Source organism: Phaenicophaeus curvirostris, chromosome W (genome assembly GCF_032191515.1).
Source record: "Phaenicophaeus curvirostris isolate KB17595 chromosome W, BPBGC_Pcur_1.0, whole genome shotgun sequence".
NCBI lineage: Eukaryota > Metazoa > Chordata > Aves > Cuculiformes > Cuculidae > Phaenicophaeus > Phaenicophaeus curvirostris.
This window is the reverse complement of record NC_091430.1, coordinates 778537-793755: the sequence shown is the minus strand read 5'-3', so window position 1 is coordinate 793755 and position 15219 is coordinate 778537. Positions and strand designations below refer to the sequence as shown.

Below are 15219 nucleotides of genomic sequence, written 5' to 3'. Positions count from 1 at the left end.
TATACTTTCATAAAAATGCAAGCCATGATTGCATGCAATGTTTATTCTATTTTTCCAGTACTCGTAATTTAAAGTATAATTTGCATAACAATGCAGGACCTACTTATAAGGAAAAAGGTAAAAATAATTATTTTATTATATTCTAACAACAAATAATCTTCCTTTTAACAGAACTGTTTGATTTTTGTGAAAAGGCTTTTCACTTAATTCATAAAACTTCTGTTTACCTTAGGCTTCTGAGGAACACTTTTGCTTATTTTATTCTGTAAGCAACTAGTACAGAAATTCAGACGTGCATATTAACATTGTTGTGGGCATAATATTAAACCAACAAAAGTTTACTTGATCATGAGATATTTTCCACATGCAGTTCTGTTACAGCATTCAAAATATTTAATTCCGTGATCAATAACAAACTGCAGAAGAGCTAAACTTTCATTGGACTACTGGAAGTTTTAAATTAAATGACCGGTAACTCTCTACTTTGTATTCCTATCAGATTCTCCTTCCCCTACTGCTGCAAGAACGTTAACGCTGGTCGCCAAGTCTGTGCAGAATTTAGCAAATCTGGTTGAATTTGGATCTAAGGTGAATATGATTCTACACACAACAGCCTAGAACTGCATTTCCAATGCATTTTAATGTTCCTGTTTAATACAAAAAAAAAAAAAAATCTGTTGTTGTTTCCTTGTGTGGCCTGAGTGTCTTCATCAGCTAGGAGACCTTGTTCCTGCAGTTTTTTCTATCCTTTTCTGTTGGAGCTCAACAGGCTATTGATTTAAACTCATAAATTTGTTCCAAAGACAACAGTGGAAGTATATGGACAATGACCAAAAAGGTAGCAGTCATACTGTAGTATTCATAGAATCATAGAATATCTCAAGTTGGACCCATAAGGATCATAAAGTCCAACTCCCTGCTCTTCGCAGGACTACCTAAAACTAAATCATATGACTAAGAGCATTGTCCAGATGTTCCTTGAACTCTGACAGGGTTGGTGCTGTGACCACTTCCGGGGGAGCATGTTCCAGTGGCCAATCCTCTCGGTGAAGAACCTTTTCCCAATGCCCAATCTGAACTTCCCCTGATGCAGCTGCATTCCATGACCTCATGTCCTCTACTGCCCGCCTTGAGGAAGTTATATATTGCGATGAGATCACCCCTCAGTATTCTGTTCTCCTAGCCGAATAAGTCAAGTGACCTCAGGCGCTCTTCATAAGTCTTGCCCTTGAGGCCTTTCGCCATCTGAGTTGCCCTCCTGTGGACACACTCTAATAGTTTGATGTCCTTATATTGAGGCACCCAAAACTGCACACAGTACTTGAGGTGGGGCCCCCTCAGTGCGGAGCAGAGCAGGACAATCCCCTCCCTCACCTGGCTGGCAATGCCATGCTAGATGCACCTCAGGACACGGTTGGCTGCCAGGGCACACTGTTGACTCATGTTCAACTTGCCATCATCCCAGACCCCTAGATCTCTTTCCCCGGGGCTGCTCTCCAGCCTCTTGTCCCCCAATTTGTACATATAACTAGTATTACCCCATCCTAGATGGAGAATCTGGCACTTATTCTTGTTAATTTTCATATGGTCGGTGATTGCCCAGATCTCTCTGTAAGGCCTCTCTACCCTTGAGGGAGTCCACGGCTCCTCCTAGTTTAGTATTGTTGGAAAATTTACTTAACATACATTTGATTCCTGCATCCAGATAATTTTTAGAAACACTAAAGAGCACTGGCCCTAAAACTGATACCTGCAGAACCCCACTAGTGACTGACCACCAGCCTGATGTAACCCCATTTGCTATAACCCTTTGAGCCCGACCCATCAGCCAGTTGCTCACCCAAGGTATTATGGACTTGTTTAGCTGTATGCTAGACATATTATCCAGAAGGATACTATGGGAGACAGTATGAGAAGCTTTGCTAAAATCCAAAACTACCGCATCTACTGGCTTCCCTTGGTCAACTAGATAGGTGTTGGAGTTGGAAGACTGGGAGAGGAAAGGCTGGCAGCCATCCCTCCACAAAAAAAACATCTATTTGATGGTAAAATGGATAAATTTTCTTTAGGAATATCCATATCAATAAGACAACTGAGAAATGCTAGAGTAGAAATCTGTAATAAGAAAGAATCCATTCAAGAAGGATGTATCATCTGCCTTAAATAGATGATGGGAGCCTTTTTGCACTTCCATCGATTATTTGATGTCAAAATGGGGAGACATCTTTCAGTAATATTGACATGTCTCTGTACAGAACCTTTAAATACATTCCACATCCATGTTCTTTCATATACTATATGTAATAATTCACTTTCAAACTGAGATCAATTAGGACTAAACTTCCAGCCTGCATATAGAGTCTGTTTGATTTTGTTTTCCCCCTGTACACACACACACACTCTCTCTCTCTCTCTTCCTCTACTTATTCCTTAGATGGTTATTTTCTGTGGGTACAGAATTTTGAAACACCCCTTTTATTTGTATTCATTTTCATATTGCTTGACAGAATTTTGTAAATCAATTTTACAAGTTGCACTAAAAAGCCTCAGCTTTTAATAAAGTTTCTATTGCATCACTAAAAGAATGCCAGCAACAATTGATCCGCTCTGGTTCCCAAGTCGCAACATGGCTGAAAAATAAAAAAATCTGTTGCCTTAAGCATGATGAAGAAAGTGGGTTCAGGCTGTCATTATAAAGCCATTTACCTGACAGTCATAACTCAGGATGCAAGCATTAACAAAAGAACAAGAAGGAGGGCACTTATGTCCTGATGTTACCTCTGACAGTGGTTTTTCCATTATGTAGCTGCAATGAAAATAAAGAAGTCCATCTTCAATATTTCAGAAATGTAAAATTTCATGTCACAATGCAGATATAAACAATTCCAGAATTCATCTGGAATAGAAAAAAGTGTAATCTTTTGACTGGTTGTACACCAGTCATTATAAATTCACTTGAAAATATAAAATAACTCCAGATGACACATTTGCGTTTTGCAGTGTCATTTGTCTCTGATTACAGTGTGTTCAATTCAGGTATCGCTATTAAATTGGTATTGATTTATTCTAATAAATATTTTTTTTAAATGACTAGGAGCCATATATGGAGGGGGTAAATCCATTCATCAAGAGTAACAAACATCGCATGATCATGTTCTTAGATGAACTTGGGGTAAGTGGTTTAAAAAAATATTGGAAACTGTATAGCAATATTGTGAATTAAAATTCTTTACAGTCCTTGTTAACTATCTCAGAAATGCATCAGTTTCCAAACAATTTTGAATGCTTGTTATTGAAAATTTTTTCTTATGCATTTTTAGGGAACTGCAGATTGCTGATATGTCACACAGAATTAAAACCTATCAAACGTCCTGTAGAAAGATTTTATTTATTTATTTAGTACTGCTGTAGGCATGAGATCTATTTGAGCTTCTCCCTGAGGATTAGGGCTCTTAGCCAAAAACACCAGTCTTTTAGAAGTAGATTTTAAATCAAAAAATTCTTATGTGTGATTTGTCATATGGTTTTGTGCCAAGATTGAAAAAACTGAAGTTTTAAAAAATATTATCTTCCATTTTCGTTATATGTTACCAAATGTCTCCCCACATGAATTTCTGGTTATTATAGTTTAAAAGAAAATAATAATTGCAGTTCACTTTGAAACTGTAACTGTTCTGTGTATGATAGCTATAACAAGAGTTAGGAGCTCATTTATGTCTATATGTATTTGTTTAAACCAAGAATTTGTTTTAAAAATGAAGATGAAAGAAATGTGCCTAGCTTCCTTAGTTGGTCCATTAGAAGTGTTCCTAGAAGACGTCTTAATTGCATTATTTTATTAGTGGACTTATTGACTTGTTAGTTTTGGGGGTGGTGGTGGTGTCCATTTTCGCTGCTGCTCTTGTCTGAATTAAATTAAATAAAAAAATAAATCTAGTGGATGGTTCCCCCTCATTTGAGGGAGGATATAATACGTATCTCTTTTCTCAGTATCTTTCTGGACAGCTCAGAGGTAGCATAGCAACATTAAACCTTTTAGTAGAACCCTCCTAGTAGAAGTAGGAATTGCTGCATATTTAGTAATCTCTCCATGTGAAATGTGTAACCATAATTAAAATGTCCTCATAAAGTAGATGCTTGTGGAGAGGAGGAAATACATAATTTGTATTAGATGACATGGACAGAAGACTTAATTGTGAAGAAAAACATTGCATTACTTGCTTGCAGTATCAAACCAGCTGTTGATGGGTCTGTAGAACTGTATTTTAATTTCTTATATGCCTGGCTACTCACCATTCTAAATCTACTCTACTAATTTTTGTTAAAGAATGTTCCTGAGCTTCCAGACACTACAGAGCATTCTAGAATTGACTTATCTCGTTATCTGGCGGCCTTACATGAGATGTGTGTGGCACATTCAGATGAACTTCGGACACTCAGTAATGAGCGAGGTGTAATGCAGGTAAACTACAATGGTTAACAAAAGGTACAGATAGCATGCCTTGAGTTATTGCTTAATGTGGTGATTCTTTTCTGTCCAGCAGTATGAGCGATAAATGATAAGTACATTTCACCAGGAGTTTGCTAGTTGTAAAGGGAAAGAAGCTCAAAACTATGAACTAAGTATTTATACAACAAACCCAAAGATGTTTTAAAGCAGTGGATTGGGGCGGTATTGCGTTTTTGCTGGTTTGTTTTAGTTTGGGTTTTTTGCCTTTTTTGTATAGTTTCCAGGTGAAGTTTTCAGTTTCTAGAGGAAGCCTAAACTCAAGTAATTACTGTCTCCTGACAGTAATAGATCTAGTTCCTCTAATTGAGAACTAAATAATTAAATTTCATTTCCTTAGCTTTTCTACTTCATTTCTGCTTCCTGATTTATTACATTGGTAAACAAACATGGCAAACTTCTCTAGCAAACACTATAAATGAGTGTTCTGTTCCAACTATTCAACGTCTCTACAGCTTTTATGAAAACTTCATGCACTGTCTCAAAATACTACAAAAGTAATATACTTGCCTATGGTATACTAATTACGTTGAACTTAAAGTCATCAAATCTGCTTACAGGGGACAGGACAAGAGGGAATGGCCTCAAGCTCCGCCAGGGGAGATTTAGGCTGGACATTAGGAAAAAATTTTTCACAGAAAGGGTCATTGGGCACTGGAACAGGCTGCCCAGGGAGGTGGTTGAGTCCCCTTCCCTGGAGGTGTTTAAGGCACGTGTGGACGAGGTGCTAAGGGGCCTGGTTTAGTGTTTGATAGGAATGGTTGGACTCGATGATCCGGTGGGTCTCTTCCAACCTGGTTGTTCTATGATTCTATGATTCTATGTTTTGGTATGCTTGAGTAGTATACTGTGCTCTGCAGGAGATAATTTAAGTAGTCTTCCCTTTTAAATGATAAAGATTTGGGGACAGGGGCAGTTGTACTACAGAAAGTCTTTTTTGTTTAGAGATGATCTTCCTTAAATTTAATCAGTATCAACTTAAACTATTTATTTAATGACACATTTTTGAAGAGGCAGTTTTTAAAATAGTTTTTAATTTAACTGTTTCTAAATAACTTCTTGTAATCAGATTTCTTATTATTCTCATGGTTTAAAGATTGGGCTTCATTTATCGTGACTCTTTGAAGGCCTTAACTTAAACCCAGGTAGACAATAAATCTATATTTCTTTCTCCTGGAAGCAGATGTTACTCAAATAATGCATTTTTTGGCAGTAATGTTCTTTAAATAAGGGAATTACTAGGAAGCCGCGATTTTGCAAAAGGTGAAAATATTGTTGTATTTAATCATCTTTGGCAGAAGAAAGATCAAGGAATTAAAAATGAGACGATGCTTCATTATAGCTGTTCAGAACTTATCCAGTTTAATAACAACTACTACAATTTACCTCTTCAGTGGCATAGGAGGAAAAAAAATCAGTCACGTTCAACTTCATAATTCGCTTACAGCTACTGCCAGTCTCAACAAAGCAAAAATGATGGCTGGACTGGCACAGCAGGATAGTAGAAATTTTTCAGTATTAAATTTGTGTTGCTTTCAGATAAGGGGTATAATTTCTTTCATAGACTCATAGAATCACCAGTTTGGAAAAGACCTCTGAGATCATCAAGTCCAATCACACCTATCTGCCATGAAACCATATCCTTAAGTACCTTATCTACCCATCTTTTAAACACCTCCAGGGATGGGCCTCAAGCTCCGCCAGGGGAGATTTAGGCTGGACATTAGGAAAAAATTCTTCACAGAAAGGGTCGTTGGGAACTGGAACAGGCTGCCCAGGGAGGTGGTTGAGTCACCTTCCCTGGAGGTGTTTAAGGCACGGGTGGACGAGGTGCTAAGGGGAATGATTTAGTGTTTGATAGGAATGGTTGGACTCGATGATCCGGTGGGTCTCTTCCAGCCTGGTTATTCTATGATTCTATGGGAACTCAACCACCTCCCTGGGCAGCCTCTGCCAGTGCTAGATAACCCTTTTGGTGAAAATATTTTTCCTGATGTTCGGGAAACCTCCCCTGGCGCAGCTTGAGATCATCCCCTCTTGTCCTATCACCTGTCACTTGGGAGAAGACACCAACACTCACCTCTCTACAACCTCCTTTTAGGCAGTTGTAGAGAGCAATAAGGTCTCCCCTCAGCCTCCTCTTCTCCAGGCTAAACAACCCAAGTTCCCTCAGCCACTCCTCGTAAGACTTGTGCTCCAGCCCCTTCACCAGCTCTGTTGCCCTTCTCTGGACACACTCCAGCCCCTCAATGTCTTACTTGTAGCGAGGGACTCAAAACTGAACACAGAATTTGATGTGCGGCCTCACCAGGGCAGAATCACCTCCCTGGACCTGCTGGCCGTGCTGTTTCTGATCCAAGCCAAGATGCTATTGGCCTTCTTGGCCACCTGGGCACACTGCTGGCTCATATTCAGTCGGCTGTCAACCAACACCCCCAGGTCCCTCTCCTCCAGGCAGCTTTCTAGCCACTCTTCCCCTAGTCTGTAGCACTGCATAGGGTTGTTGTGCCCCAAGTGCAGGACCCGGCATTTGGCCTTGTTAAACCTCATGCCATTGGACTCTGCCCAGCGGTCCAGCCTGTTCAGATCCCTTTGGAGCTTCCCTACCCTCCAGCAGAGCAACACTTCCTCCCAGCTTAGCGTTGTCTGCAAACTTACCAAGGGAACACTCAATGCCTTCATCCAGGTCATTGATAAAGATATTGAACAGGACTGGACCCAGCACTGAGCCCTGTTTCACAAGACCTTTTTCTGAAGTACTTAATGATTACAGTTGTGGTATCGTTTCCTCAGTATACTTATAGTTCTACATTAGAGGAGTAGTTTCACCTCATGGATTTCCATACAGAAAACTCTTGAATTTTTCCCCATTTTCCTTCTCCAAGTGCCTCCTTGTGGGTCAAAATTAAGGACAGAAGAACCAATGGGAACCTTGTGGTTGGTGTATACTACAGGCCACCCGATCAAAGAGAACCAACTGATGAAGTCTTCTTCCTCCACCTACAGGAGGCATAAGGCACGCAAGCTCTCATCCTACTCAGGGGCTTCAGCCACCTCGACATATGCTGGAAAAGTAGCACGGCAAGCTGCAGGCAATCCAGGAGACCCCTCAAGTGCATTGACGATGATTTCTTAGTCCAAATGATAGAGACCCCCACCCAAGGAGATGCAATACTGGACCTGATGGTCACCAATACAAGCGAACTCATCAGTGATATAAGGATTGGAGGCAGCCTGGGCTGCAGTGATCAGGCACTGGTGGAGTTCAAGATCCAGAGGGATATAGGACAGGTGAGGACCCTAAATTTCAGGAAAGCAGACTTCCAGCTCTTCAAGGAATTACGCGGTAGGATCCCCTGGGACGAGGTCCTCCAGGACAAGGGAGCAGAACTGAGCTGGAAAATATTCAAGGATGCTTTCCATAAAGCGCAAGAGCGCTCAGTCCCCAGATGTAGAAAATCAAGCAGGGAAGGGAAGAGACCGGCGTGGCTGAGCCGAGACCTGCTGGTGAAACTAAAGAGGAAGAGGGAACTGCACAGGCAGTGCAAGCAGGGACAGGGAACCTGGGATGTGTATAGGGACGCTGCCCAGTTATGTAGAGATGAAGTCAGGAAGGCCAAGGCGCAGCTGGAACTAAAGTTGGCAAGGGAAGTAAAGACTAGCAAGAAGGGCTTCTACAGGTACGTCAACCAAAAGAGGAAGGTCAAAGAAAATGTACCCCCACTGATGGTTGAGAATGGTGACCTCGTATCAGCAGAGGAGGAGAAGGCTGAAGTATTTAACAACTTTTTTGCCTCAGTCTTCACCAATAACTGCTCTCCTCGCCCCTCCTGGTTCATGGGACAGCAAGATGGCGACCAGGGGGATAAAACCCCTCCCACTATAGAGGAGGATGAGGTTCATGACCACCTGAGTAAACTGAACATTTATAAGTCTATGGGACCTGATGAGATGCATCCCAGAGTCCTGAGGGAATTGGCCGATGTGGTTGCCAAGCCACTCTCTATGATATTTGAAAAGTCATGGCAATCAGGAGAAGTCTCTGGTGACTGGAAGAAGGAATACATTGTGTCAATTTTTAAAAATGGCAGAAAAGACGACCCTGGGAACTACCGACCTGTCAGCCTCACCTCTGTGCCTGGGAAGATTATGGATGATATCGTCCTAGAAGCTCTGCTAAAGCACATGGAGGACATGGAGGTGATTAAAGGCAGCCAGCATGACTTCACCAGGGGCAAACGCTGTATGACCCAGGGGCAAACGCTTTATGATTCTGTTTCAGAAACTGTCAGCCTCTGGCCTGGACAGGCGCACACTCTCGTGGGTGGAAAACTGGTTGGATGGCCGGGCCCAGAGAGTGGTGGTAAATGGAGTTAACTCCAGCTGGAGGCCAGTGACGAGTGGGCTTCCCCAGGGCTCAGTGCTGGGTCCAGCCCCGTTCAATGTCTTTATCAATGACCTGGATGAAGGCATTGAGTGCACCCTTAGCAAGTTTGCGGACGACACTAAGCTGGGTGGAAGTGTCGATCTGCTGGAGGGTCGGGAGGCTCTGCAAAGGGATCTGAACAGGCTGGACCGCTGGGCTGAGACCAATGGCATGAGGTTCAACAATGGGGGTGTTGGTTGACAGCGACTGAACATGAGCCAGCAGTGGCCCAGGTGGCCAAGAAGGCCAATGGCATCTCGACTTGTTTCAGAAACGGCGTGGCCAGCAGGTCCAGGGAGGTTATTCTCCCTCTGTACTCGACACTTGTGAGACCGCTCCTCGAATTCTGTGTTGAGTTCTGTGCCCCTCACCACAAGAAGGTTATTGAGCCTCTGGAATGAGTCCAGAGAAGAGCAACGAAGCTAGTGAGGGGTCTGGAGAAAAAGTCTTATGAGGAACGGCTGAGAGAGCTGGTGTCATTTAGCCTGGAGAAGAGGAGGCTGAGGGGAGACCTCATTGCTCTCTACAACTACCTGAAAGGAGGTTGTAGAGAGGTGGGAGCTGGCCTCTTCTTCCAAGTGACAGGGTACAGGACGAGAGGAAATGGCCTCAAGCTCCGCCAGGGGAGGTTTAGGCTGGACATTAGGAAAAAATTTTTCTCAGAAAGGGTCATTGGGCACTGGCAGAGGCTGCCCAGGGAGGTGGTTGAGTCGCCTTCCCTGGAGATGTTTAAAGGACGGGTGGACGAGGCGCTGAGGGGCATGGTTTAGTGTTTGATAGGAATGGTTGGACTCAATGATCCAGTCAGTCTTTTCCAACCTGGTGATTCTGTGATTCTGTGACCAACCTAGTGTCCTTCTATGATGGGGTGACCACAGCAGTGGACACGGGTAAAACGACGGATGTGATCTATCTAGACTTGTGTAAAGCATTTAACACAGTCCCCCACAACGTCCCCCTCTCTAAATGGGAGAGTGATGGATTTGATGGGTGGATGGTACGGTGGATAAGAAACTGGTTGGATGGTCGTATTCAGAGAGTAGTGGTCAATGGCTCAAAGTCCAGATGGAGATCCATGACTAGTGGTGTCCCTCAGGGGTCCGTACTGGGACCGGTGCTGTTTAATATCTTCATCAATGATATAGACAGCGAGATCGAGTGCACCCTCAGCATGTTTACAGATGACCCCAAGCCGAGTGGTGTAGTTGCCACACTGGAAGGACGGGATGTCATCCAGAGGGACCTGGAGAGGCTGGAGAAGTGGGCCTGTGAGAACCTCATGAGGTTCAACAGGGCCAGGTCTAAGGTCCTACACCTGGGTCGGAGTAATCCCCATTTTCACTACACGATGGGGGTTGATGTAATTGAGAGCAGCCCTGCAGAGAAGCACTTCGGGATGCTGGTTGATGAGAAGCTCAACATGAGCCGGCAGTGTGCGCTCGCAGCCCAGAAGGCCAAACGTGTCCTGGGCTGCATCCAAAGCAGCGTGGCTAGCAGGGCGAGGGAACGGGTATAAACTGGAGAAGGGCAGATTTAGACTAAACATTAGGACGAATTTCTTCACCATGAGAGTGGTGAGACTCTGGAACTGGTTGCCAAGGGAATTTGTGGCTGCTCCATCCCTGGAGGTGTTTAAGGCCAGGTTGGATGGGGCCTTGGGTAACCTGATCTGGGGGCGGGGGTTGGAACTAGATGATCTTTAAGGTCTCTTCCAACCCTAACTATTCTATGATTCTGTAATGGGAGTTGGAATTAGATGATCTTTAAGGTACCTTCCAACCTGAACTATTCTATGATTCTATGATAATGGTTCAGGATCACCCTATTGTACTTGATCGCAGTTCTACTGTAATGAAAAAATTACTGACTCCCAACAGTGTGTTAGCAATACAATTTCTCATTCTGCTTTATGTGTATGTTCAGTTGCATTTGATTTAGTTTAATGACCAGGTTTTCAGAAAGTTAAAAGGGGGTAGTTCTGCTTGTACAGAAGTGAAGTGAATTGTATTGTCAACTTTTATTTATAACCACTTTTTTTTTCATTTTCTTGGCCCAGTTCTGCACTTTCACATGAGGAAAATACCCATTAATTGAGTTTTGGTTTACAGATTGTTTTTAACAGATTGAGAACTCTCATTTTGAAACTCTCAGGTTAAGTTGGCAGGACTTAATGGGTCTCCATGGGTGCGGATAAATTTAATATTGCTGTTTTACTGTTGTCTTTTGAAGTAATGTCTTAGTGACTAGGGAATTGGAGCTGGGGGCAGGGTTAGGGTTAAATATATTTTAAACTACCGAATTCTAAGTCTGGTAGGTTAATATTGAAGATGCTTCTCAAGCAAGATGGGTTCTGATTTTTTTCTAGTTGCTAATATAGGGTTGTACTGGGTTGTTTTTTTTTCTACAGCATGTTCTTAAGAAACTGTTGGCTGTTACAGAACTGCTACAACAAAAACAAAATCAGTATTCAGTGCCTAATAACATCAGGTAGCAGCCCTCTATCTGAATTCTGCATGGATCCAGCATGTCTAACGTGGCAACTCACACAACTATAACTTTTTTTGCTCTTGCCAAAAATAGCACACTGTCACATTCCCAGTGATCTATGAACTATGCAAAAAGAAAACAAAGGTTCTGTTAGTGAATAATTGTACCAGCAGCTTTTTTAACTATCTGTGCAGGATATTTGCACTTTTTCCACTTGGAACCCGTTTTTACAGCCTCTGAGCCTTGGTGTACTGTTTACCTTCTGCAAAGAAAATGCTGTGACTGTCTTGAACTTTGAAAATTATTTTCAATGCCTGCAATTGCCAACATTTTTCTGTCTTGTTGGAGAAGAATTATCAACTGACAAGGAAAGAAATGCGTTGCTTTGACAACTACATGTAACTGGATAACATTTCTTGCTGTAATTTCTGACTGGTTACAATTATTATGACTTTGATTGCTTTGACCACTTGAACTTGTATTTACACTTTCCAGTTTTTGCTGATTATGGTAAGAACAATCTTTCCTGTATACTTTTCATACCATGTTGTTTCTCTTGCTGGAGTTGTGTCAAAAGAATATGCAGAAGGGATTGTCAGCTTTATTCTTTAATGTGCCACTGATTCGATAGAATTCTTCCATCAAGGACTGTGTATCCATACATGTAAATCAAAATGCTTTTGTAAGATGTTTGCAACAGTAAATAATTAGAATTCAGTAGATTTATTATCACTGTATCAGACACTCATGCATCTATTAAACCATTTTATAAAATATGCATTGGTTGGTCTTGTGTGTAATGTAAGGCTACCATGGATATTATTTTTAAACCTGAAAAATAAGTTTTTTAAATAATCAAGCTGCCAATAGACTCTGTATGGAAACTGGCTAACTTTAGGTGCAAGTAATAAAACACTGTAAAAATTAAATTTTGATAACAGATATGGTTGGCTATTTATCTACCGTGTATAAAATGCATTGATAAAAATGAGCGTAGGTAAATCTCACTTGTGTTTAGGTAGGTGTATTAAATAATTGACACCACTACTTATTTCCTAAAACAGTGTGTGAAAATTAATGTTATAGTTTACCCCCCACCTGCAGCTTAAGCACCACACAGCTACTTGCTCACTCCCTCCCCACAAAGCAGGCCAGGGGAGACAACAGGAAGAGCAAGAAGCAAGAAAACTCAGGAACTGAGAAAGGAAAGATGAACAAAAGAAAAACTGAATAAGTGATGCAAAGGCAATCACTCACCACCTCCCAGAAGCAAACTGTTTTCCAGCCAGTTTGTGAACAACAGCTACCTTCCCTCCCCAAAATAGAACTTTCCCTCCAGTTTTAGTGATGAGCATGACATTATGTGGAATGGAATATCCCTTTGGCCAGTTCAGATCAGCTGTCTCAGCTGTGTCCCCTCCACACTTCTTGCTCACTCTCCAGCCTACTCCCTGTTGGGGCAGAGTAGGAAAAACAGAAAGCCTGGACACACTGCTAACACTGCTCAGCAATAGCCAAAACACTGATGTATTGTCAAGATTGTTATAGTCACAAAACCAAAAAACAGCACCATATGGGCTGCTATGAAGAAAGTTAACTCCATTCCAGCCAAAACCATTACAATGAAATACTTCGACTTAGCTTTTGACAGAATGCGACTACTTGTAGTTGTGGGGTTTTTTTTAAATTATTCTCAGTAGTCCTCATACACATTAGTCACAGTAATCTTATCTGAGATTATAGCTGCAGGATCAGCAGTTGCAGCAACAGGTTAAGTCACATAACTATGATTATGTTCCATACTGTAGATGCTACAGTGTCTTCTTAACTGTATATTTGAGAAGAATGTTGGGAATGCTGAAAATGTTATAAGCAAGATTTTTTTCTTTCAGTTAGTTCAATGACGAGCTTGGGAAGAAGGCAGCACATCCTGCTCTAAATCACTTAAAGTTCTACTAGCCTTAAGGTTCTAGTAACATTCTATAAATCTCGAAGAGTTGCAGCCAACAGCTCACTGTCCAAGCGGAGGCTGGTGATGAGTGGTGTTCCTCAGGGGTCGGTATTGGAACTAGTGCTGTTTAACAACTTTGTCACACGCATGGCCAGTGGGATTGAGTGCACCATCAGCAAGTTTGCTGATGGCAACAATCTGTGTGGAGCAGTTGACACGCTGGAGGGAAGGGATGTCATCCAGAGGGACCTGGACAGGCTTGAGAGGTGGGACTGTGCAAACCTTATGGAGTTCAACAAGGCCAAGTGCAAGATTCTGCACCTGGGTCAGGGAAATCCCAAGCAGAAATACAGGCTGAGCAGAGAATGAATTGAGAGCAGCCCTGAACAGAAGGACTTAGGGGTACTGGTGGATGAGAAGCTCAACATGAGCCAGCAATGTGCGCTTGCAGCCCAGAAAGCCAAATGTATCCTGGGCTGCATCAGAGGTGTGGCCAGCAGGGTAAGGGAGGTGATTCTACCCCTCTAATGTGCTCTTTTGAGACCTCACCTGGAGCCCTGTGTTCAGTTCTGGAGTTCTCAGCACAGGAAGGACCTGGATCTGTTGGAGTGAGTCCAGAGGAGGCCATAAAGATGTTCTGAGGGCTCAAGCACCTCCCATACAAGGACAGGCTGAGAGAGTTGGGGTTGTTCAGCCTGGAGAAGAGAAGGCTGTGGGAAGACCTTAGAGCAGTTTCCATTACTGAAAGAGGCTCCAGGAAAGCTGGGGAGGGGCTCTTGATCAGGGAGTGCAGGGATAGGACAAGGGGGGATGGTTTTAAGCCAAACGAGGGGAGATGACGATGAGATCTTAAGAAGAAATGTTTTGCTGTGAGGGTGGGGAGGCCCTGCCCCCAGGTTGCCCAGAGAAGTGGTGGCTGCCCCATCCCTGAAGGGATTCAATGCCAGGTTGGATGGGGCTTGGAGCACCCAGATCCAGTGGAAGGTGTCCCTGTTCATCGCAGGGGGGTTAGAACTGGATGGGCTTTGAGGTCCCCCCTTCCAATCCAAACCATTCTATGATTCTGTTATTCCTTAACCTTAAGCAATGGGATAAAGGAGCTGAACAGAGCTGGCAGCTCTTGCAAGAGGTCTCAATTCCCACACACAGGGAACATGGCAAGGCAGGAGACTGACATGGCTCAGTAAGGACCTCCTGGTCAAACTAAAGTGTAAGAAGGAAATGTACCAGCAGTAGAAGCAGGGATGTATTTCCTGGAAAGAATATAGGAATGCTACCCGGATGTGTAGGGATGTGATCAGGAAAGCTAAGGGACAGATGGAGCTGAACTTGGCAAGAGATGCAAAGAACAGTAATAAGGGACTCTCAAACCCCTGGACATCAAGGCTGGGACTAGGGGCACGAAGACCTTTTTGTAGAAGATCAGTTTCAAGACCACCTGAGGAACCAAACATGCACACGTCCATGGGACCTGACAAGATGCATCCCAGGGTGTTGTCCCTCGGTCAATGTATAGGTTTATGCCAAGTGCATGGGGGCCAAAGAGCACACAGAGTCAAGAGCCACCAGTTCTGTACCAAAGGGGGTGTCAGGCAATAGTCCCCAAAGCTATCACATCCTGGAGTGTGTGGAAGACAACTTCCTCACACAACTGGTGAAAGAGCTGCCAAGGGAAGGTGCCCTCCTGGACGTGCTGTTTGTGAACGGAGAAGGCCTTGTGGGGGATGTGATGGTTGGAGGATGCCTGGGACAAAGTGATTGTGAGATGATAGGTTTTTCAGTTCTAGGTGAGGTGAGGAGGGGGATTAGCAGAACAGTAAACTTAAACTTGCAGAGGGCAGACTTTGG

General features: G+C 43.0%; 1 protein-coding gene across 3 annotated transcripts in view; it reads left to right on the top strand.

Annotated features, from left to right (window-relative positions):
* Positions 1–12196, top strand: part of LOC138732937 (ras GTPase-activating protein 1-like) — a 135168-nt gene extending 122972 nt beyond the window's left edge. The window contains exons 22-25 of one of the 3 annotated variants that reach the window (XM_069879728.1): positions 500–588; positions 3095–3172; positions 4328–4462; positions 11341–12196. In XM_069879728.1, the coding sequence (XP_069735829.1) occupies positions 500–588; positions 3095–3172; positions 4328–4462; positions 11341–11424 (386 nt within the window). In that variant the 3' untranslated portion in view covers positions 11425–12196. Of the gene's footprint in view, positions 1–499; positions 589–3094; positions 3173–4327; positions 4487–11340 lie in introns of those variants that run through there. The other 2 variants (XM_069879729.1, XM_069879730.1) reach the window with 2 other exon arrangements.
* Positions 12197–15219: the final 3023 nt, after the last annotated feature.